At 32.7% G+C, this 24484-nt stretch overlaps 3 protein-coding genes across 7 annotated transcripts; 2 read left to right on the top strand and 1 right to left on the bottom strand.

Moving 5' to 3' along the window:
- Positions 1-317: 317 nt before the first annotated feature.
- Positions 318-12084, top strand: LOC123709747 (gastrula zinc finger protein XlCGF7.1-like). Of its 5 annotated transcripts, none has more exons than XM_045661277.1 (10): positions 318-465; positions 1490-1612; positions 1869-1944; positions 2312-2406; positions 3847-3936; positions 6843-6961; positions 7222-7355; positions 8363-8508; positions 8923-8970; positions 9723-12084. In XM_045661277.1, the coding sequence occupies exons 1-10, from the start codon at positions 430-432 to the stop codon at positions 9786-9788; spliced, it is 933 nt and encodes a 310-aa protein (XP_045517233.1). In that variant the 5' UTR covers positions 318-429; the 3' UTR covers positions 9789-12084. The 5 variants fall into 5 exon arrangements, with proteins under 5 accessions (XP_045517233.1, XP_045517232.1, XP_045517231.1 ...); XM_045661276.1 differs by having other exon boundaries at positions 1860-1944; XM_045661275.1 differs by having other exon boundaries at positions 1818-1944.
- A 1216-nt stretch (positions 12085-13300) lies between these two features.
- Positions 13301-17878, top strand: LOC123709661 (farnesol dehydrogenase-like). The gene is made up of 7 exons (XM_045661143.1): positions 13301-13492; positions 14150-14285; positions 14734-14899; positions 15191-15332; positions 16203-16332; positions 17013-17144; positions 17605-17878. The coding sequence occupies exons 2-7, from the start codon at positions 14154-14156 to the stop codon at positions 17647-17649; spliced, it is 747 nt and encodes a 248-aa protein (XP_045517099.1). The 5' UTR covers positions 13301-13492; positions 14150-14153; the 3' UTR covers positions 17650-17878.
- Positions 17879-18709: 831 nt separating this feature from the next.
- LOC123709530 lies at positions 18710-20361 on the bottom strand. The gene is made up of 7 exons (XM_045660931.1): positions 20356-20361; positions 19926-20219; positions 19680-19745; positions 19549-19611; positions 19383-19463; positions 19253-19312; positions 18710-18871 (listed from the first exon to the last, which is right to left on the bottom strand). The coding sequence occupies exons 1-7, from the start codon at positions 20359-20361 to the stop codon at positions 18710-18712; spliced, it is 732 nt and encodes a 243-aa protein (XP_045516887.1).
- Between the last annotated feature and the right edge of the window lie 4123 nt (positions 20362-24484).

Below are 24484 nucleotides of genomic sequence, written 5' to 3'. Positions count from 1 at the left end.
TCTATATTGCCATTCTAGTACAATTTTATTGTGTATTGTATTGCCAAATTTATATCTTTGACAAATATCTGGGACATTTTATTTCTTTAATCTAACCTTATTGAAAAAAATATCTTTACAAAAATGTATTAAAAGTAAAGTGGCGATGTTTGGAATCTACTAATTACTATTAAAAATTAAAATAATACTGTATCTTAAGTTACTGCTCAACTTAACTAACATAATTCACATGATCATTACATCATTTATTGATCACATCAGTGGGAGACGATCCACGCATGTGGCAACTCAGAATGCCTATGCCCCGGCCCCGCCCCGCGTCTGCTTGTGCCCTTTTCTGACGAGCTGTCGTGATTTTGTTGAAAGTGGATTTATCTATTTAATATTTACTGTATTTTATGATTTTCCAAAAGAATAAGTGTGTCAAGAATGGATAAATGTGGAATTTGTTTGAAACCTGCACAGGTACGTATTTAGCCAAGGTTTATGACTTAATTATGCCATACTAAAGCGGTCAATATTTTTTGTTTTCCTTGCGTGATTGTTATTTTTATAACATACCTAGGTATCAACTGTATAGTTTAATTTAATATCGTAATCCGAACTAAGTAACATATAAGTTTCTACTGTTTGCCTAACTACATATAACGGTTTAATAATGATGCTTGGTTCTAACAAAAAAAAAACTAAATACGTAGAACGATGGTAGGTATAAAACCAGCGCAGCCCGCCTTATTTTTTTTTATTTACGTACCTCGACTGTCGTCGCTCAAGTTTTTTTTACGTCTGGCTTAGCATCGAATAAAAACTAGGCAGTGTTTGTTTTTTAGAGTTCTCAATGTTCTCTTCGTTCAAGCTTTTATACTGTGAAATTTAACGTGTTTTTTTGTAATTGAAAAGCCTAGGTTTTTTAATGCAGTTTTTCGTAAAAAAGTAAAATAACATTAAATAATGCCTACTTATTTAACAATTTATTAAGGTTGATTCACAAAAGTAAATATATAATAATCATTATTTTAATGAGAAATTGCTTTGAATTGAGATTACATTCATATTAATTGACATTTCTTACTGACAGTAATTAGATGTCTTTATATGTTAATGCTAAAATACAGACATAAATTTTATCCAATTAGTTGTCTTTATTCTGATTAGCATTCCTGTAGGTTTTTAACATTGTTTTAATCAATTCACTTTAGTTGGTTGTAATTGAAGACTGTATGTTGTAATGTATATTACTAACTCAGACAATGTGTATTTTATACTGAGAAAAATATTGGATCTTGTTTTAACAATAACTATTTTCTTATATAGCTAGCATTCCAAGCTATAAAATTTATATATACAAAGTAATAAACTTCTAATTTCATCTATAAAAGTTATGTGACACTGAACCTTTCATATTAATGCAGCTATAAAATTGAAGTAGGCCATGCGTTTATAACTTTTTGGAAGTCATGCTAATATAAAGTTGTTTTTGTGATTTCAGCAACTCTTTGAAACGGGTACTGATTCTGTGTATGCCTGTTTCAAATGTCAACCTCTTGTCCCTGAAGTGACATTAGACGATAGTGATCCTAGTACTGCTGAGCAATCTTCGAATAATGAAGAGGTAATACAATTTAAATTATAAACACTAAATACCTATAAACAGTGAAAGAGCAAGAAAACATGACTACTTTCTAATAACTATAAATTTTACCTATTTATTCTAAGTAACCCAATGATGAAACATTGCAATATTGCAATAATTGAATATAAAGCGTCATAATGACAGTAATTATATCCTTTTTAATTGCATACAGTATTATTTTCAGGAGCAAACCAATCACAAATATCAATGTAATGTATGCCATAAGTCATTCCAGAAAAATATGCAGTTGCAAAATCATATGCGGAATCACCGTGCAGAGAGGCGATTTGTCTGCACTTTCTGTAACAAAGGTAAGAATTGTAAGAAAATCTTTATACTCAAACTATTATATGTTTCACATGTATTACATTTACAATAAGGCTTTCAGACCAAGGCTTCAATGTTCAAGACATATGGATGTCTTAGTGCTAAGTTGACACTGAGAGTTGACAAGGAGTATTAGAGATACTTATTATGATTGGTATGTCAAAATACAACTTGTGTTTGACATATGGTATGCCTCATACTTAGCACATTTAGTTTTGTCTCTGAATCTTACCCTAAGTACACTTAAAAATACCTAAATCTTTGACTCTTTTTAGCACAGAGTGAACACAAATTAATAGAATACTTATTTAATTTCTCTTTTATTTTATGTTTCATCCTATTTCATTTCAGCATTCTCCCAATCAAACAATTTGCGCGCTCATTTGCGCATCCACACCAATGAGCGACCCTACAAGTGCCAGGAGTGCGGCAAAGCTTTTACTCAAGTTAGTTTTTTATTTATATTATAATAATAATAAACACTATTCATGACAGAAATAGTTTGAACCATATCTGTTGCTAGGATTACTGTATAGGGTTTTGTTGTTGTCTAAGATCAGTGTTCATTGTCTAGATATAACTAATGACTATAGTGAACACTGTGGACAATAAGAGAATCTGTTAAAGACACTAGTGAGTGTACTTTAAATTAAATTAAATTAAAAAAAACACTACATTTTTATATATAATAGAACAGGGGACGAACGGGCAGTAGGTTCACCTGATGATAAGTGATACCGCCGCCCATGGACACCACTATATGCAACAGGGGTCGCAATTGCGTTGCCGGCCTTTAAATAGTAGATTATATCTGATTATGATGTTATCCTTTTTAATAAGAATTGTTGGGGTACTTTAATTAACTTGTCTGCTTAATTAAATTAATTGAGTTTGGTTTGGAACATAAATGACAGAATATAAAAAGATTCACAAAATGTGTCCACATCTTACAACACACATATGATAATTATGCTTCATTTATTTAATACTTACAGACACATATCTCCACCCACGCATATAATATACATAAAAATAGAAAATTCAAAAAGTAACTAAAATTTCTGATTTTTGTCATGATTAACTGAAAAACGATTTTTAAAACCAGTTTGATACTTAGTATTTATTGTCTTTTGTTATCGTAGCTTTTACACATTAAGAAGACACTTTTTAAACGGATTGAAGCTATGTATTATTGTCACCGTGACCAAGCACGCTGAAAAGCACGCTTAAAATTATGTAAATAATTATAATTTTTTAATAATAATAATAATACATAGCTTAAATCCGTTTAAAAAGTGTTTTCTCAGTTTGATACTGTTTTGTAGGGTCTTTGTACCATTTTTAATAAAATAAAATATGAGCTGTACTCAGTAAATAGTTTTCGATTAAAGCTAGTATGACGTTTGATTATGGCAAGATGGCTTTTGTCTCAAAGTACATATAGAAATTATGTAATTTATCGAAATCATCGTCTAGCTTAGTAAACTCTGATCTCTCTAACGCCATCTGCCGCTAGTTATAATAAACGTAATACAAGGGACAATGAAGAATATTAAATTAAATATTTTGTATTCGCGTTTAATTTCGTTCAAGAAGTTCTATATAAATGTCGTTCACGTATAAAGCAATGAAAATTATAATTTATTTCTCAGAGAATAATATTATGTCCGGAAACGGAAACGTAAACGATACGAACGACATCACATTCAGAACGTCAAGTTAATATCTTAGAGTTACTTAGATTACTCCCGCAAGAGCACCTCATCGGCGCTTTCATCCGTAGATGGCGGTTGGCTCTTTATTCTAAGTTAGTTTGCCTCTCGTCCAATGAAAAAATGTATATGCTATCGATATCGCGTTATTTATTCGATGTTCTCCATTGTCAGGTAACAAACCTCAACAACCATGTCCGCCTGCACACAGGAGAAAGGCCTTTTGTGTGTCCCGAACCTGGCTGCGACAAGGCATATGCACAGGTGAGGAAAAATTAATTTATTAATCCATATCAATATCGGATTAATGTCACATATATTGAATTCGTTGACCTCAGGAATATATAGGTCTTTCGGAAACAAAATGTAATAAATGTTGATTGATAAAAAAGGCAATGTTGGCCTTATTGAGCGTGCGGCTGCCATCCCCGTGGGTTCGCATCTAACACTCGCCCGTATGGTCAAGGAACATAGTGTAAAAACCGGCATGTCATAAATACGACATGTATCTCACAGAAGGCTGAACACCTACTTGTCTATGAAAAAAAAACAAAAAAAAACGGATGCAATCTGGGAGGCCATGACTTCTTGAAGCATCTTCAAATGGTTTTGGTCTCGAATTTAATATTTTAATTAAATATATGAAACTAATACGAAACATTCATCGGAAATTCAGTATCTACATATGTCTTGTGGATTATTAATTTAGCCACGGGCTGTAAAAATATTAATAGTAATGTTTTAGGCATTCTCTTATGTGCGTTTGCGTCACCATTCAGAAATTTTATCTCCTGAGTTTTTCGTTGACATTGTAAATAATCTCTACCATGTGTTTGACATAGTATTAAAAATCGGTTACGCGCAACTATTCATACAAATTGAGTAATGACGTAGTTTTACTGATAACATTTATTTATTTTCCATATAATTCTATCTTTGCAGTTGCATTTATAGTAATTTGATTTTTTTCCGGTTCCTTGAAAAACACTCGATAAATTGAATAAAATCGATGTTGAATCAATGTACCTTGCTCGCTAACATCAGATAATTTGAAATCTCTGATTCCCTATATTCTATAATTTGAAGTGTTTAAAATGTACCTTTCAATTGTTTTTCAAAATTCTTTGGACAATGATAGACTGAAGTTGCGCACACGAAAAAACATTGCGGAATTTTCGAAGTAAAATTGTGGACTTGGAAGTTTGAAATTTATCTCTGGTACTGAAACTGGTCTGATTTGAAACTTATAACTCCCCGTGACTTTCAAATTATCGAGAGTCAACAAATATCTATCGTTTTTGTAATATGGTTGACTCTAGATACAAAACATAAGATAATCGTGATTGTTTGAGAAACAATACCGGCGCTGATGATGAGAGACTGCTAATAGGGCTTCGTTAAAGCGTTAGCTAAAAAAATATTTATTTGAAAAATATAAAAGAAATCTAGACTATAGAGCAAAATTTATGTAGAATTTTGAATTCGCTCTGCAAACCAGCATGTCTTAGACCCAAAAAAGTCGACGGCGTGCGTCAGGCAGAGAAGGCCACCTACTTGCCAATTTGTAAAAACAAATGACCGTACGTATAGTTACAGGTATCTGTGACTCAGACCTGAAGGTTGTAATGCTATTGGTATTTTTAAGGACTTCTTGTGTGCCCGGAGTAATCTTAGGTGTTTTTATACATTAACTATCTATATATAATTAAAATATTCAGAAATCTATAAAAGCGCGCGTGTGTTAACTTTTAACTCAGGTCAAAGGTGTAGTGGATATAGCGTAATAGAATAGTAACTTTAAACGTATTAGAATGGACTCACGAACATACATTTCTAATAGAATTCTTATAGTAAATAATACAAATTGTATGGATAATGTATATAAGCATTTGTTCAAGCTCATAATAGACATAATTATTAGTAGGCTATTACAGTAATTATTGGGCTTAGATTACACTGAGACGGAAGCATTTATATCTTAGTTTCCTTTTTGTTTTTCTATTTATGTTGGTTTGTAAATTACGTAAGGAAATGCTGTTACGCATATCCTTGCGGTATTTTACGCCAGCAGGGATTATATGGGACTGAAACTTAATAACCCTACTCACTAAAACCTGACGGATGCCTTCAGCCTTATCCTTCCCCCCGCCAAACGCGAATGCCACATTAACACCGCGACATCTCCTTAGGGAGCGTTCAAGTATTACGTCACGCAATTTTTGGAGATTCTTGATGGGGGGGGCCGTAACGTTACCGTCTGTATCCAATAGTAAAACGTTTCGTGACCAACTCCAGTGACTCTTTAAACCTAAAACGTACCATTATGTGGGTAAAGTACTGGAAAGTGGAAAATAATATTAACAATAACGCACAATTCAATCCCCCCCCGCATAACGTTTTACAAAAGGACAAAAAATGCGTTATGTAATACTTGAACGCTCCCTTAGCACAAATCTTCAAAACCTTCTCTTAGCTTTCGCACGTCTGCCGTGCGAAAGCACGCCATCGTTGCCCCGGCCGTCGTTTTCTTTCCGCCGGAGCATCTGAATTGTTTTCACGCTCACGCTCCGCATTCTCCTTCTGGGTTATGATGGCCTCACAAAAAGCCTTGAAGGCATAGAATTGTCTTTCGTTAACATAGCTTTTACACATTGAAAGAAAATAATTTTTTTTAACAGGCTTAAAGCTAAGTATTATTATAAACTTACAATTATTTTACATAATTTTAAATTTAAATTTTTCCGACGTATATAAACAATAAAAAATGTTTTCTTTCAGCCTTGAAGGCATTCCAGGGACCGTCATTGTCAGCTTCCACCATACTTTGAAATTATTCCACTAATTATAGTGGAAGCGATAGATTGCCAACAATACTATAAGCAAGGAACAAGCGAAAGCCGTCCCATGCCCGAAACTCCTCAACTGTGTGTCACACCGTATCTTCTGTACAGGCCTTCCAATCGTAATCCAGAGTTTTTTAAAACCATTACGGATGAAGAAACGTCCTTCGCATATCTACTAGTTGTAATTTTAGTTGTTGTGTTGTGTAACTGAGCAATAAACAACTTTTTTGTAAAGTAAGATACCGATTAATGGATGGGATTTGAAAGACTACGCAATGGTTTTTTTAATATATTTTAGTTTATACAGTATTTATAATTGGTTTTCAGGTGACAAATTTAAACCAGCATCGCAAGCGTCATTTGTCTGGCCGCCCCTTAGAGACGTCATACCAATGTCCGATGTGTGGTCAGAGCTTTGCGCAAAGGAACCATATGTACACGCATAGGTAATATGATCATTAATAAGGTTATTGTAATGACAACGGCTTATTTTCTATGGAGTTGACTTTTTTTTAAGAAATAAATGTATAATATATTTTCATGTCTATATTGTCTCTTAAATGATAACTAACACATTTCAATATCCCGTTGTCCCGGCCCATATTATTTTTAATGTTATGGATGATAATATTTATAGTAATTTAATTGTTTATAGTTACAAGGAATATTTTTAAGGAGACTGATAAGGACAAATCAATGTTTCTAGACGTGAAGCCCATTCGACGTTGAAGAGCCCGGTGCGGGTTCGTTTCCCGTGTTCCATGTGCGACGTGAAGCTGCCTTCCGAGAGACTTTTGCAGGTCCACATGGCCAGACACCACCAGGAGGATGAAGAAGAACGTAAGAATAAAGCTCAACTGTTGATATAATAAAAAAAAGCATTTTAATATATTAATTAGAATTCCTAAAATTTTGGAATTTATTTTTAAGATATAATTTGTCTTTGTATAGAATTGGTGTTATGTAGAAGATTTTCAACTTAACCACGCACGCTTAATTGTTTGAGAAATATGGTACCTTGAATGTGTTTTAAGACTGAAGACTGGTTGCTCGCGACTTCGAATCCAAGTGTAGGGTTACATGTGATAATTTAATTTTTTTATGTAAAAGTAAAAGTTGGCGTGGTGACTATATATATGTCGCAGGAAAGTTGTTAAATCAGATAGTTCATTGAATCATTAGACAGTTAATTAAAAATATCGATTCAATCGAGTCGCTGACGTTCCGTCAGACAAGTGAGTGAACGAAACGTTTAACGAGTTTTCTAAACGTTCCTAGGCAATAAGACTAACCTAATCTAACCATTTACAATCAAGCAAAATACGGAATTTCCAAGCTCTCAGTTCTTCAGTCACACCGAAATAACAATAACAAATGAAATAATCATGGCGGAGTCTCGTTTTACCATCTTGTTTTACATTATTAATCAACATGCTGGCTTTCGGTCAGACAGATAATTAAACGTTTTCGACGCTGCTTTATTTAAATCAAAATGCTAGCGACTTGATTGAATATTGATTTTTAATTAACTGTCTCGTGATTCAATTAACTCTGATTTAACTACTTTACTGCGACATATATACGGTATTTTATCAAATTATTTTATATTACATATTGCTTATATAAACAGTTTATATGTATATAGTAGTGGGTACGGTGTGTGATTTTTTTAAACTTTTAATAAATAATAATGTTTATTAGATAAAGTTATAATTTTCTGTAAAACATAAGAGAAATATTTTTTTTTCCATATTTCCATATGATTCGCGATAAAAACCCGCACCTCGTGTCGGCTTATTACTTGTTTATATGAACTATTATATATTAAATACACATTATTGATTCAGAGATGCAATATAAGTGCGTGTTCGCATCGTGTGGGGCGATAGTGGGATCTCCCCGCGAGCACACCGAGCACTTGTTACGAGCGCATCAGTTGCGCGTACTCGCCACTCGTGCGCAGTCCCCACCCAAAAGGGGCCGACCGCCTAAGGTGACATATAACATAAACATGATAAATATTATTTGCATAAAAAAATAGAATTTGTGTTTCAGTCTCGTTTTGAGTCTAGTTCACCTTAAGCTAGTGCCAAATGGACACGCGGAAAAGATCAGCCCTCTGATTCGGACGCACGTACTCACGGTTGTGTTGCCATTCTTTAAGATTGAGATATATTATTCATCTTATTTGAAGTTGAATATAAAAACCGTATGTTTAACATGGTTCATTCAAGCTAAATATGCATCTCCTGGACGGAGACGGATGACACTACGATAGGCCGCATCACACTTAACATCACGTGGTGCTGTGGCCAAACGTCTGTCCAGTTTTGTATAAAAAAAACATTACAATGATTGTCTTATTACATTTCTATAAGAAATATAATAATGATATTTGTTTTCGCAGATGAAGGACCCTCTGGAACTAGATGACGATGACCAATCAGAATTTGTGGTTAGAAGTATTTGATTTCATTTTTTAAATTTTGTTTTGTAAATGATCTTCATCTTTATAACTAAATGTAACACTTTAAAAAAAGACTACCTTTTTTAGGTCTGGGCCTCAGATTTATGTATCTGTTTCATGATCATTTGTAAATTGAATAGGCAAGTAGGTGATCAGCCTTCTGTGGCTGACACAAAACGTTGACTTTTTGGGTCTAAGGCAAGCCGGTTTCCTCACGATGTTTTCATACGTTCGAGCTAATGTTAAATGCGAACATAGAAAGAAAATCCATTGGTGCACAGCCGGGGATCGAACGTACGACCTCAGGGATGAGCACTGCACGCTGAAGCCACTAGGCCAACACTGCTCAAAAGCATGCATATACTTAAAAAATATTACGAGCAGAGTTCTTACAAACTAAAATATGTGATCTAAAAGTTAGAGATATTTAGTTATTGCAAATTTTGGAAAAGGGCAATTTCAGGGGAAAATTTATTAGTTAACTTACACTAGAACGGTTCTACAAAAAGGAATAGGAAATTGATGAATCTTTAAGTTTATTTTTGAGATAATTGATGTGACTTTTTATATATGACAGACAAGTCCACTAAGTCCAACCAGTATTCTAAACTAGAAATTTGTTGGTTTATCTTTCAAATTGAAGGTTAAATCTCAATTCACCATTGAATTATGCTATAATAGTACCAATTCTAATAGAGTTAAGGAAAGCTTTGAATAAAATGAAGCATGTGTAATTTCAGGTTCCAATCATAAAAGAGGAGCCTCAGTACATCCCCAAGTTAAAAGTGCAAAGTTTATTTCAGTGAGTGAAACAGACAATATTCCTGATAAATTATAAAAGGCGTTATAAGTACTCTGCGTGGTTGTTAATTCTAGTGGCTCATACAAGATGGTCCTTCGAGCCGGAATTTTTTTCCAAACATTATGTTGAATAGGTGCTGGCTATCTCATTCAATTTAAAATATCTTCAATTGTGATATAGATATTTTATACAGATGTTGAAATCATTAACCAATTGATCCAGAAATCTAACGATTGAATCTGTGTAAAAGTGATATAAACTTGACACACGCAGTGACGCTATAGTAAATGTTGCGCCGCGTATTTAGAACATGTACGCATTTTGTATAAAAAAATGCAATTTCGATGGTTTAGAATACATTCCCATCATTTGAGTTTAAAAAATTCTTGTAAAGGGAGAAATAATGAGATTGGAGCGTTATAGCAATTTATAAGTAATAATTATCTTATTCGCTTACCATAAGTGGTTCTTACATTATTTAATTAGTTAATTTCATATAACGTAATTAAGGTATTGCTAAACTTTGGTTACTTATCAATCGACAATTTTTTTGTTGTATTACATTTTATATACAAATTATTGAGAGTGCAATATCATTTCTGTGTAAAATAAAGAAAGGAATACATATTTTTAGATATTAAATAATTATAAGAGGTTAAACATGAATTCGCAAAATTGTCAAAGTTGAATTAGCGTTTGGCTGGTTATCTTAAAATATCTAATATTTTTATTGACCAAACAAAATCCGAATGAATTAATATGAATTTTAATTATTTATATTGTTTTATGTCTAATTATTTACATTAACAACCGACCAGGTTAGGTCATATTAAAGTTATCGCTGAATAAGCTGGCTAAAAGAGATGCGCTGAAGTCGTTTTTAGGTACGCAAAATCTCAAAAAATATTTATCCAAATTTGATTTTCACTTCAGAAAAAGGCGTTATATTAGAGGGTATATATTTAGGCTGAAAATCACGCTTTGCACTTATCGTGTAGGTAAATATTAAATACTCTTAATTAAATGTTAATGTGTAATTTGAATATAGTTGATTGGTCGGTTCGCGGAGATATATGCTGACTGTTTAATCAAATAATTATGTACGTGAGAACCGGCAATAATTGCGTGTTAATAAACGATATAGATTATCTTTTATAAAAGCTATATTGTCATGAGGATTAAGCAAAAATAGCCATCCGTTATTAAAAAAAAAGGAAAGTTATATTTTATTTAAGACATGATTTTATAATGAAAAGATCGCAAATATCAATATACTTTGTCAGTTATTTTTACTTAGTTTTACTAAAGATAACTGAGAATTGCGTTTGTATATTTTAAGGTTTATAGTTATAGTTTAAAATCGCAATATTATTATTTGAAATGTCGAATATTTTTTTATAGCATTGAATCGCTTTAAGCGGTCGGTATATTATAAACCTAAATAAATACTACTTTAAATTACAGCCGTATTTTAACGAGATTGTGTATTTTGACAGCTGTCTAAAAATACAGACTACACCTTGACTGTGCTGAGTTTTCTTCCGTGTTATTTTAACGATAGCAATATTATCTTCAAGTACATAGATTATATAAAGTGATTCTAATATAGACTATATGATGACCGCATTTGATAGTTGAGAGCACATGTTGATGAATAGATAAGAATTATAGAATAAAAAAGATTTAAGTATAAGGAATACCTTTGATGGAGCTCCTTTTATACCAAAATAGCTATGATGTAATAAATTATTACTGTTTTACATTGCCTTTAGCGATTTTGTTCTGATGTTGTTAAGTCATTATATGGTTTTGCCGTTACAACTATAAATATAGTTTACATATTCCGTTACTTATACCGCCTACCAAGACTGACTGACCTCACCATTTTTATTTATTTCCACGATTATCTTTAGGAGAATTTCTGGGAATAAGGACTAAATGTCGAGTGTAATCTTTGATAGTTAATTTCTTTTAAATTCGGCCAGTCGCTGGAGCGATGTCTGAACTGACAAATCTTCTAAAGAACTTGTTATACAAAAAAATTACAACTTTGTCTATTATATTAAACCCATTAAACAGATTTGTGAAGGTCGTTTTCGATTTCCACAAGTGTAGTTATTTTGGTATAAAATGCAGAACTTTAGTATAAGGTGAAAATGTTCCTATGTGCGTCAGAGTGTGAGGTGGTGTTGTTTAGTACGTAGATGTAATATAGTCGACCATAATGTAGCCTTGTTAAGTGCGACCGAGATTTTTCTATTAACATACATTTATCTTCAAATATACAATTTTAAATATAACCTGCTGTTTTATTTTAATTCCTTATAAATAAATAAATAATAAAAATGTGTTTATTCATTACAACAACGCATAATGTGTAAGATTTGTTTCCTTTTAAGTTCAAAATACCTGTGTCAGGGTTTCAAGCTCTTCCTTAAAAAACTTAATCGTTAATTCCATTCCTTTTTTTTTGTTTTCTTTTTCAATTACGATGTTGATTTATTTTAACTTCACATCTTCCAATTTGTTTAATTCGTAAAAATATAATAATTTAGACTTTTGGCTGTTTCTTGATATTTTTCTGAATATTGAACTTATGGCAAGTCATTTAAGATCTCCACCATAAAGTTATGGGATACGTTTCCCGATTCCACATGATTAGCTACCTCTGTAACGCCTTTTAAAAGTCTTCTATATGAACCCCTATCTATCCAAATGAATTCGTTTGTAATTCATGTATATCCTTTTTTGATTTTGTTTTGTATCTCAGCATTAGTTGTTGTATATTTTAAATATACAACTAATGCTAAGATATGCATGATAATGCTATTTCATAACATTTCATTAATTCATAAATCACTGTAACTATAGCTGATTTATAGACATTGTTGTAGAACATGTCATTGTTGTAAAAAATTCAGTCGGAACTTTTATCAGAGCTGTATCCATATATATTGATGTAATCGTGGAATGTTTAGCGCAATCTTTATCTGACCAGGTATAGTGGTCGTGGTAGTGGGGGTGGATGCCGTATCTTCATCTTTTCCCTATTACCCATGGAAGCACCACCACGCGCTTTATGATTATTTTTAGTGACCTAAGAAAGAGTGGATTCAATTAGATCTCATATTACAGGTAAACGCCAAAAGCTCTATTTAAAAGAAGACCTGTTTACACATTCCTTTAATAATCGACATATAATATTCCGTGGCCATGAGCAATAGAGCACATTGCACCTCGTCGTTTCGCTTCGAGTCAAACAATAACTTTAAAAATTGTCTTTTTAAAAAAACTTGTGATCTTTCTGACATTGGAAGAAAGACAAATTATTTCGTCATAACTACATAATAAACAAAATAGGTACATTGCAAGTATACATATACATGATGAAGTAAAAATAACGCTGCCTGAAATCCAAACACAATCCAAATCACAAGCCAACAATCCAAAAATTACATATTTGCTATATTGATTTTACTTTCACATGTAACGTTATAATTTAAAGAAAGTCGGCAGTGTTCAGTCGTGAGTCGTGAGTCTGGTTATTTGGTATTCGTTAAATGCCTTACGTTGACGTAAACAATAAATATAATAGATATCTAAGTTATCGCCGTAAATAAAATAAATTATTGATCATAATTGCTTATGTCGTGTCTTAGTTGAATATTAATTGTCTTGGAAACAGCACGCAAGTTCATTTACGTGTGGGTAAGTGATCCTTAATTCAATACATATTTTATCGTAGCTTTTAGACGATTTGTTTTATCCTAACATATTCAATGATTATTAATATACGAAGAATACAAAAATAGCGGGGTTGAAGATTTCTTAACTAAAAGAGTTATATCAAAGACTATCAAACTGTTGTCAAATGATTTAAAACGCGGGATAATAGAATAAAGAGAACGTATTGTTTATCGACGCAAATTTCCATAAAACTTCAAGGTTTTATTTTATGTCACTGATACACGATACGTTATATATATGTCGCAGCCATCTAGCTTAATAAGCCGTTCAATTAACAGCCTAGCCTAGTATAAATAAATGGCGCCGTTTACTAGCGGCCTGAACAAAAAGCTAGTCAAATGACATGGATCGATAGCGTTTCCTCACTTGCCTAGCCTGTTGATTATTAATTAAAATTCAGTTCCACTTTCTGCCAATCTGATTGATTTTAAGTAATTCTAGACAACACATTAGAACATTAGAATATTGAGAATGAAGTTCTTATAAGCTTCCCACTCTAACGCTCAGCCTACCTGCTCTGGCAATTGAAAAAAAAGGATAATTGCGGGACTCCCGATAACTTCTTCTTTCTTTACAGTTCTTTATATTCCGTAAAAGTTTTACAATGTTCTTTTGTAGGAATATGGACCGCTGGATCGGAAAGACGGCTGTCGTTACTGGCGCAAGTGCAGGCATTGGCGCTGAGATTTGCGTTCAGTTGGCCAATTCCGGCTTAAAGCTTGTCGGGTTGGCAAGGCGTTCTCAACTTGTGGATGTGAGAATTAGTCAGAGTTATAAATCACGGTTATTATGATTTATGGCTTCTGTATTATAGAACATAGCATAATGAATCATGTAATAACAGATTAAAAATAACCGTTATTCGTTAAAGAGACGTTTTTAGATCGTATATTATATATTAATTAGTAATAACAAATTTTTTAAATAAAAATTATATCGCAAATTGTTTTTGGATCCTAGAGGATGTAAACGTTGTTCTTCTCATAGAACGGGTATAAAATCTATAATTGAATTATTACTTATTTCGCGGCCTTATTATTAACCCAAATTGTGTAGTACCAGAAGGTAATAAGTTTAATTCTATTTATCATTAAATTCAATAAAATAATCAAGGAAACGTAGAAATTTGTTTGTCGATTATATTATTTTGAACATACTTGTCAGCATAGAACGACTTTGATGTATTTTTCATTGAATAACAGGAACTGAAAACACAAATAACAGGCTCTGGTAGTATTCATTCGATACAATGTGACATTACCAAGCAAGAAGACGTCGAAGCAGCATTTAAGTCAGTGGAGGAGAACTATGGAGGCACACACATACTCGTCAATAATGCTGGAGTCATGTATCCAGGAAATATAAGTGGTATAATACAAATTTTTCACATTTGATGTCTTATTTTCTGGTAAATTTATTAGAGATAGAGTATGAGATTAACCTTTTACTTAGTAGTTCCATACTAATATTATAAAGTCTTATATATCATTAAAATATTTAATATATTTTTCTTGAGCATAAAATAAAATCGGAGACAAATTCTATTCGCCGTAGTAAAAATACAAATCCCTTGAAACTATTATCTACTCAAAAAATATTGCTAACTTCATAGTATGTTTTACTGCCGAAATGGACTTTAATAATTTATGTTGTTTTCAGAGTTCGGAAACTCACCCGTAAGCTGTGATGAAATGTTATCAACAATCGACATCAACGTAAAAGGACTCATACTCTGCACACGACACGCTCTTAATTCTATGAAAACTCATAACTTTAATGGGCACATCATTAATATATCCAGGTCAATATCTTCATCGCCACCTCCTTCTCTCTACTCTATTCTATTAAATCGCCAAACTTCCTCTTAATTTAAAAAAAAAAACAAGAATTAAAAATCCCAAGGCCTATATATAGTTATGTATATGTATATGCACCTTTATTAGATACTTTTTGGATTTTCAATGATGATTTTAGACAATTCAAGTTGTAGTTTACGCTCTTCGATTCCGACGACATACGATTGGCTCCCTCCCTCACCTCTTTTAAAAGTCTTCTACATAAACACTTCTTAACATATCCTATCCTGTTCTATCGTGACTTTTGTAATTAATGTATTTTCTTATTCTTTTGCATTACACTGTAATTAATCTTTTAATTAATTTTACTTTAGATTAGGTTTGATAATTCTATAATTTATATATAAATCAGTGTTTCTCGTAATTTAATTCCTATTTGATTTGGTTATGCACTTCTTGCTTGCACTTAATATTTCTTTTTTTAGTGTTTCCCTTAGTAGGGTTGCCTGGAAGAGATCTAAGAGCGAGAGCATTTGATGAATACAAGTCACATTATTCTCAATCCGGTCCAATTACAAAAATGCAATCCTAAATGACTTGCTCATACTTTTACGTTCACTAGTGAATTCTCTAAACAACTATACATGCTTTAGAAATCCCTTAACGAGATTAAATCAATGTAAATGAACAAGGAACGAATCATAATGTTTGAATAAAATATTGTAATTTTAATGAATTTCTGTATAAAGCCAAACAAACCTGAAATTGAGGGTGAGGCGTTCAGCACGTTATTACTGCGTCCAATTTGTTTGATTCTTTGCAGGTTTTGTTAACAATTTATTTGGACTCAAATTCACTTGTAATTGATTTTTCAGCATTGCTGGTCATTACGTGCCGTACTTACCTGTGTTTAACTCGTACCCAGCGAGTAAGTACGCAGTGTCGGCCTTCACACAGTCACTTCTCAACGAATTAGCGCATTTGAACAGCAATATTAAAGTTACGGTATGAATTCCCTATTTACATTGTTATATAGGTTAATCAGCACTATAAGGTAAATTAGAGCTGTGTTGACCTAGTGGCTTCAGCGTGCGACTCTCATCCCTGAGGTCTTAGGTTCTATCCCCGAGTGTGCACCTATGGATTTTCTTTCTATGTGCGCATTTAACATTAGCTCGAACGGTGAAGGAAAACATCGTAATGAAACCGGCTTGCGTTAAACCCAAAAAGTCACCTATGCCTATTAGATTAAAAAATGATCATGAAACAGATACAGAAATCTGAGGCCCAGACCTAAAATGGTTGTAGCGCCATTGATTTTTTTTTAAATCAGCATTATTACCAAACCGATAACCGTATCATGCGCGATATAAAGTACCTAGGCGGAACGTCGGATAATCCAATCCAGAGAATCCATTCAATAAGAGTTGTCTAAATCTATCGCCAAGGCTTTTGCTCACTCAATGTCACTTAGTTTCAAAAGGGTGGCGAATACGTAAATTAGTTATTATTATTAATAAGCATAGCATTACATTTCCTTTTATAGTATTAATTTATTTTATTAGAATTTAACTAGCATTTTTTTATTAATAAAACTAAAACTAATTTAAGAAGTATGGTTATACGTTGAGCAAGAAAAGTACAAGTACCGGGTACCTTTAAATTTTATTTTTATATCGTTTCAGAGCATAGCGCCGGGGCTAGTGAAAACCGATATGGTCGAAAGGGGAGGCAAAACTTTAGATGTACCAATGCTGACTCCGGAAGATGTAGCTAATGCGGTGTCTTATGTACTCGCAACTCCCCCAAACATAAATGTGAGGCTTCCTTTATTCATAAACATACCATAACGTCTTATATCTGTAAATCTCATGTCAATTGTCAAATGAATAAACGTGACAGTACATTTGCCGGCAACGCAGTTGCGAGCCCATAGATAGTCAACGTGTTTAAAACCAAATGACTTTTCGCATTGCGTGACTTTGTCACCATGTGACCATTTTCCTCATCATTTAATTCTAACATCAGGTGAGCCTTCCACCCGCTTGCACTCTGTTCTTTAAAAAACATCTTTAAATGTATATTAATTTTATAGTAATTGACTATTGAATATATATGTATGTACATTTTTATTACATTCGAACGCAGTCCTTTTTTAAGCTTATATTATATGCGCATAAGCCCATACGTATCAAAACAGAAATTTTCAAATATTTACTCTTATGTTTAGAAATTCGTTATGATGTAATTGTCAAATTCTAAACGTTTATTTTTCAGATAAACGAGCTTTCTCTGTGCCATGTATCGGAGAAGAGGCTATAAATAAAAAAAATATTGCTGTCCATAACTTTTATTACATTAGGCACTTATTGTGAACTAAAATTAAAAGCGCTAGACGAAGCCAATCCCAGGATACTAGTTGTAAATTGAACGAGGGCGCGTAAAATGTCCAGTTTGAGGGTCCAAAAAATAGATGGAGCGCTAGATTCCTCAGCTTGGGCGCTCTGAAACATATATTTTATTAATTGCAAATATATCTATGACAATAAAACACGTGTTTGCATTTAATAAAACAGACCTTAAAATACGTAAATAATTTTGAAGACTTCTTTGAATTATTTATTTAGTGCCCTGCGATGTGCCCGTTAACTTAGTTATATACACGCTAAAATAATTATTAAAGGGAATTTAATTAAATAACTATTTTGGAATCTTTTTTATTTACTGCTCACACACAGGTCGTACAGATATGGACGCTGTATTACGACAATCACTGCTGTTATACTTTTGTTGTATCACTTAACTATTTTATCAATAACTTAATTTTATAACTAACATAATATATATATACATATCGTGGCCAAATCGTAAAATATATTATTGCATAAACTTTAACAGTTAAAAATAATTTATATAGCTGAATAAATATAGAAACCGATGTAAATTAGATATAACTTAACTTTTTAAATATTTTTTTTTGCCGGATCCAGTTCCATGAGATACATAAAAAATACAATAAGCTCCTACAGAAAAAAACATCATTATCTAAACAATAATTGCCTCAGATTGCGTCTAGTTAATTTTTATTTCATAGGCTATATGCCTTCTGTCTGGCACCTCGATACTTATCTGTCATAAATTTCTGATAACCAAACAAAAACCAACGGGGAAAAAGTATTGTACGCCTTGAACATTAAACAAAACGTTATTCTTTTTATAACTTTAAATATATCTGGCCTGATACTTTCAAATGGTTTTCACGATTCAATTATCAATTCCACGATCCAGCCACATGAAGATCACATACAAGCTATTGTATACCTAAGAAGTATATTATAGAGTTTAACAAAATGTTTTCTTTGCAATTAGACGGTGTTAATAATTAATAAATTTCAAGATAACGTTTCCACGGGTGTGAGCTTCCACCGGAACTGCCTTTTGACATGTTTCCGAGAAGCGCCATCAGTAAACTCGAGAAAAATCCAGCTGAATCCTTCATTTGCGGCTCTCCATGCTCCTCTGAGCTTGCGTCAGGATCAAGTGCCTGGAAAAACCTTTTAATAATTATAGATAATTTATTTTTAGTATGGAAAGTATACGTTTATACCGACTTCAAAAAAGCATGTTATCAGTTTGACCTTTATCTATTTGATGTTCGTATTCAAAAATAATTTAGTATGTTGATCTATTTAGGCTACCGACCACGTGTGCTAGATTTAAGTATAAGTATTTGTGTTTGTACGTTTGCCAACAAATTTCTCGGCTTAACTTATGGAGAACAGTCCAAGTTTCATCGAAATTATACAATTCAGTAGTTTTGAGCTGTAGTTACACGTAGGTATCTTGGTAAATGCTGACAGATATCTTATTAAGTCGATTGAAGTTAGTTGAATGACTTCTTTCTGTTTAATAATTAATTACTCACAGCACTGATCCCTTGAATCAATTTGGATAGCAAATTACCAAAAAAGGCTCCATTGTTTGTCTGAAATATTTTAAACGTTAATTATTATAACATTTTTGTAATGTCTTCAATATAAACCATTAATTCTTACCGATCCACCTCCAGTAATCGTGTCCAAAGACGTCAAGAAATAACTAGCTATAACAGAACCAGGATTTTCGTTCCCTTCCGACTGAAAATAACATTGCCATCAATAATAATACTATTAAAGTACTATACTTATTGAAGCATAATTTCTATAAAAAATAAAAACGTACCAATAATCCTACAAAAAGACCAATTCCGGAAGCTATCAACGCGTTTAAGTCAATTCCATCGCCCTAGAACATGACATTATTCGGATTATCTGTGATTTGAGAAAAAAAATGTTTTTAATCTTGGTACTTACACTCAAATTGGCAACAATTCCACTAACTGTTGCAAGTAGCGATCCTAAATCAGACTGGCCATCTTCCTAAAATCACGAATACATATTTAAAATAATATATAAAATTCCATTATCAAGAAAGCAATACTTGTTTTTATCGCAAAAATACTATTAATATAATTTCCCATAAAATTACCTAAAATGTCTATTACGAAATACTTTTTGAACCTACCAAGGTTAAATAGAATTCACATGTTCATTACTTACACCACCACTTAATCCAGCCAGAAGACCCAAAATGCCACCTCCTTGTCCATCACCTTCAGGTTCATCATATTCATCCTCAACCGAATCCATTTCCGAATCCAACTCCTGATTTGAATTAGGATCGTCATCACTTTCCTCCGAATCCATAGAGTCTCTAGAATCACTTTCGTTCTCTTCTCTTTGGAAAGTAGGTTTTAAGTTGTTTTCGTTATCAATATCGTTGATTTGTCTACGCACTATTATGTGCGGTGTAAGCCTGTCCACGATAAGTCTTAGGATATTCTGTAGAAGTATCTGAAAAACATGTAAAAATAATTTTTGTACTTAATGACAAGATATTTGAGAAAAAAAATTATATTTTAAATATTGTTATTGCGATAAAAGGTTCAATTAAATTCATATTAATGTATAGAAAAGAGTGCGTACTTACCTTCATACTTTTTCTGTGCCAGGTGCAATATTCCAGTGTAATAAAAAATTCATGCACTAATTCACACGTGATATTGAAAGTAATAAATTAAAAATGTATTTCTGTATACTTCAATACGCACACAAAAATAAATTACCTCCAAAAATCGGTAATTTATTCAAATACAATTTAATTACCTCATAAAATTATTTCTTGCAACAAACGGTGCCATAAGAAAACTTCACCTAACTGGTGCCACGCTGCCACCCAAAATATATACAAAAACAAATGAAAGCAGAAAAGTATAAACTATCTAGTGGGAATAAAAAATTGAGATAATAATTTTCAGATTAATAAAGGTTTTCTTGTTATTATTATTATAAAAAACAACTTCATTTGTTTTGTACTAAGATACGATTTCATTTAACGCTCAATGATTTGGTAAGATGTAAAGTAGCGCTAAGTATGAGTCCCGTATGTCAAATCCAACACATTTTTACCTAGCTAAGTTTACAATTAAAATTTGTGCGTATAATTTCAAAATAGTTGAAACACTTACGCTTGCACTGCTTGAACTTGGAAGAATAGCACCCAATAGGTTAAAGATGCTGAATATACTGCTTCCGCCTCCGGAAGACGCTGGTGCGGGGATCAGGTCATCTTCATCATCATCGCTCGGGTCGATGGGGACGGATACGGGAGCTGAGTCTCTTATAGGTATGATGGCATCCTTGTCTGTTGTATCTTCATCATTCACAGTCAATGGACTTACCGTTGTATCTGTCTAATATTAAATTAGCTATACTAAACATGGAGCGTCGTTTGAATAGGTATATGCCATTTTATTTGCGCAATATATATCAATCTGTTCGACGTCCTAAAGGACTTGTTCAGTTTATGTCTCCACCATACTACATTGTGACTTTATTTGTACGTAATAAAAGGAGGCACGAAGTGTGGCACAGAGTCTGGGCCTCAGATTCTGTCTCTGTTTCATTATCATTTGTTAATCGAATAGGCAAGCAGGTGATCAGCCTTCAGTGCCTGACGCACGCCGTCGACTTTTTGGGCCTAAGGCAAGCTGCTTCCTCACGATGTTTTCCTTCACCGTTCGAGCAAATGTTAAATGGCAACATAGAAAGAAAATCCATTGGTTCACAGCCGGGGATTGAACCTACGACCTTAGGGATGAGAGTCGCACGCTGAAGCCACTACGCCAACACTGCTCCAAAGTTAAGTAATGTATCAATTAACTATTTATGAAAAAAAACTAAAATTTATTCATTTTAGAGATAGTTTAACGACTCTGACTAAGGTGAACATAAAATAACCTCGGCTGATGAGGTCCAAACTTGTTATTAACGAAATTACAAGGAAATTAGTCGGTGGTATTTTTTCGTATGGTTTTTTTCTTAAGGATATAATTTAGACCTTGTACCCTTCACATCGCAGGTACTGTTAAAATAATAAAAAGTTATTCATTTTAATACCCATTATTAAGTATTATTTATTATTGAGAGCGATTATCAACGCGATCACTATTGCCACTGAAGATCATTGTGATGGCTTTCTATATGGATATTCTGGGATGTATTCCAGGCGAAACAAAAATTATATCGGATGAATTAATATTATGATAATGAAAACTTAATACATATTGTTACGACGGGTCGACTGTTACACTGACACTAGTTAGAGAACTTTTCAGCAGGCTGTAATATGATTTTTGACCGTTTCAGGAGAGGGTCTTCTCATATTAGAAAATTGTAATTTCCATAATGTTACCCTAGTTTTCAGGAAGCTGAAACCTATTTTTCAGTCGGTTTCAGAACATGTGTAGTAGAGTGGTGCAGTTTTCAGGGGACCCGTTTTATAATATGTATAACTAAATATTTTTGATCCACATATTATAATAATAATCAAAATATATAATTATGAATTCATTAAATTTATCCATAGGTCCGATATGTATGAAGCAAAAATGTCAGCATTGGGGTACATCAATCGATAAATATCGCAATACAGCGAGTAAATGCTATCTATCAGCGTTAAAGGTACATTCAACACTTTGAGTTTGTTTTAATTTTCTTTAAAATTGTAAATACTGTATATTTGATTGTTATGGTTACTAATAAAAACATAGAATTAAATCCTATTATTCAAAGGCTGTATAAAAAACTTACCGAAGTACTTTCTTGTCTTCTCATTCTAATATGTGATGGGAGGCAGAATCCATGCGCTAATAATGTCATAGCGAAAAACACACCAAAAGTCCGTCTCTCCATTTTTGCACTGCACAAGAATAAAAATTCCATTACTATTTATAACTAAGCATTCCTTAATTAGCCCTTACTAGGAATTTCATATATACCTATTTAGTTAACGAATTTTGTTTAAATATTTAACGATAATCTCAAAAGTTTAATTATGCAAAATCTTTATTCACAAGTTGGCTTTATTATAACATTGACTAGATTTACGGTGCAATGTCTGTCTTTATCTAGTAAGTTTAAATTATGTTTGTATGGCATTGATCGGTGTAACTTATAACTTTGTACATGATCACTATACAGGAGCTAACATTTTGTAATTTCCTTTTTAAAATACCAGTAATTTTTAAATATTATAACGTTAATTGATTTATTCGTAATTAAAATTAAGCTTTTGTATAATAACGTAACGTAATAATACATAACGCACATATTTACGCGAGTATATCGAATTACACAACACGCGTCGAAATGTAGGCATCCTCCGGAATTTTATGTTCTGTTATTTTCTTTTATGAACTAGTTAAACAATTTTATATAAATAAACCCATTAAATCTTATAGTTTACTTCACAGTCAGCCTGGAAAGACCTTTAACTTAAACTAGTGTAATGTAGTGAATAGTGCAATTGTGGAGATACCACATGAAAGGAGATAAACATTATCTTAGTTTTAAATTATCGTGCTTGTACTACTCGTATTGTAGAAATTTAAGTCAATAATTATTAGCCATAATTATTTTAAAAAAGACTATCTGAATTGAACTAGATTTCAGTCTTTTTTTTGTTCTTTACAGTTTGATAAAAAAATTGAAAATAACAAAACACTCTGTATATACCAATTAGGCCTGAATCCCAGCTATCATCATTGTGGAAGTCGTATTGCGTCACTCGAGTTGCCAAACAAGCGGCAATGTCTCCTATATCCGTTTGCAAATTATAGATTACATACAACGCTTCCTTAAGAAGTTATGTCGGACGGTAGAAATTCGTTATTTTATTTTTATACCTATTACCGTCATTATGTATTATACATAAATAAATATTGTTACTAAAATCCGTCCGCGCTGCGAAAATACAAGTCTTATTATAGCGTCTTCAAGAAAATCGTAAATCGAATTTACATCATGTAATAAAAAACCACTTAAACCTTTCTAAGGAATCCATTGTCCGTTCAAACCGTTTATCGTGTTCATAGAGATGTGGCCGGGGATGAAAAGTGATAGATAATATCCGCGTCGGGCATCACCTTATTAATCTGCTAGTATGTTAACCTACTCAATAATAAATAAACTCAATCGAAAGGTACGTATTTGTTTTTTCGAATAAATTATTAATTTAGCGACTTCATTATGGAAAGATGATGATCATTGTGCTGATTAGGATAATGCAGGATATACAGTGTAAGTAGATGAGACTATTTATCAGCTGATATTTACCACATTTTATACGCAAGTTAAGGTACCTACGATTTAATTTCTATCTATAACTTTGCACATAACAGTTATCAAACTTTACCAACACTTGGCTACCACGTAAAAGATATAAAACACTTTTTATAGTATTAAAACAATAATTAATTAATCAGTGGCGCTACAACCTTTTTAGGTCTAGACCTCAGGTTTCTGATGCGGTTTCATGATCATTTTTAAATCTAATATAGTAGGTGATCAGCCTCCTGTTCCTGATACACGCCGCGGACGTTTTAGGTCTAAGAGAAATCGGTTTCCTCACGATGTTTTTCTTTACCGTTCGAGAGCTGTAAATGCGCACATAGAAAGAAGGTCCATTGGTGCATAGCCGGGGATCGAACCTACGATAATAATACAAAATAGATCGGCCTATCATTTGTGGAATAATCGCTTATCAGTGATAAACTACC

The sequence above is a fragment of the Pieris brassicae genome, chromosome 5 (assembly GCF_905147105.1).
Source record: "Pieris brassicae chromosome 5, ilPieBrab1.1, whole genome shotgun sequence".
Taxonomy (NCBI): Eukaryota; Metazoa; Arthropoda; class Insecta; order Lepidoptera; family Pieridae; genus Pieris; species Pieris brassicae.
This window is presented reverse-complemented; position numbering and strand designations above follow the sequence as displayed.

Bases quoted from the DNA above. Each gene is read 5' to 3' on its own strand.
- LOC123709747 (XM_045661274.1), top strand. From the start codon at position 430: ATGGATAAATGTGGAATTTGTTTGAAACCTGCACAG. The intron at 6,962-7,221 runs GTAATATGATCA...CAATGTTTCTAG, and splicing joins AACCATATGTACACGCATAG to ACGTGAAGCCCATTCGACGT. The intron at 8,971-9,722 runs GTTAGAAGTATT...GTGTAATTTCAG, and splicing joins ATGACCAATCAGAATTTGTG to GTTCCAATCATAAAAGAGGA.
- LOC123709661 (XM_045661143.1), top strand. From the start codon at position 14,154: ATGGACCGCTGGATCGGAAAGACGGCTGTCGTTACTGGCGCAAGTGCA. The intron at 14,900-15,190 runs GTATAATACAAA...TGTTGTTTTCAG, and splicing joins GTATCCAGGAAATATAAGTG to AGTTCGGAAACTCACCCGTA. The intron at 16,333-17,012 runs GTATGAATTCCC...ATATCGTTTCAG, and splicing joins ACAGCAATATTAAAGTTACG to AGCATAGCGCCGGGGCTAGT.
- LOC123709530 (XM_045660931.1), bottom strand. The intron at 19,612-19,679 runs GTAAGTACCAAG...GTCATGTTCTAG, and splicing joins GAATTGTTGCCAATTTGAGT to GGCGATGGAATTGACTTAAA. The intron at 19,313-19,382 runs GTAAGAATTAAT...AAAATATTTCAG, and splicing joins CGATTACTGGAGGTGGATCG to ACAAACAATGGAGCCTTTTT.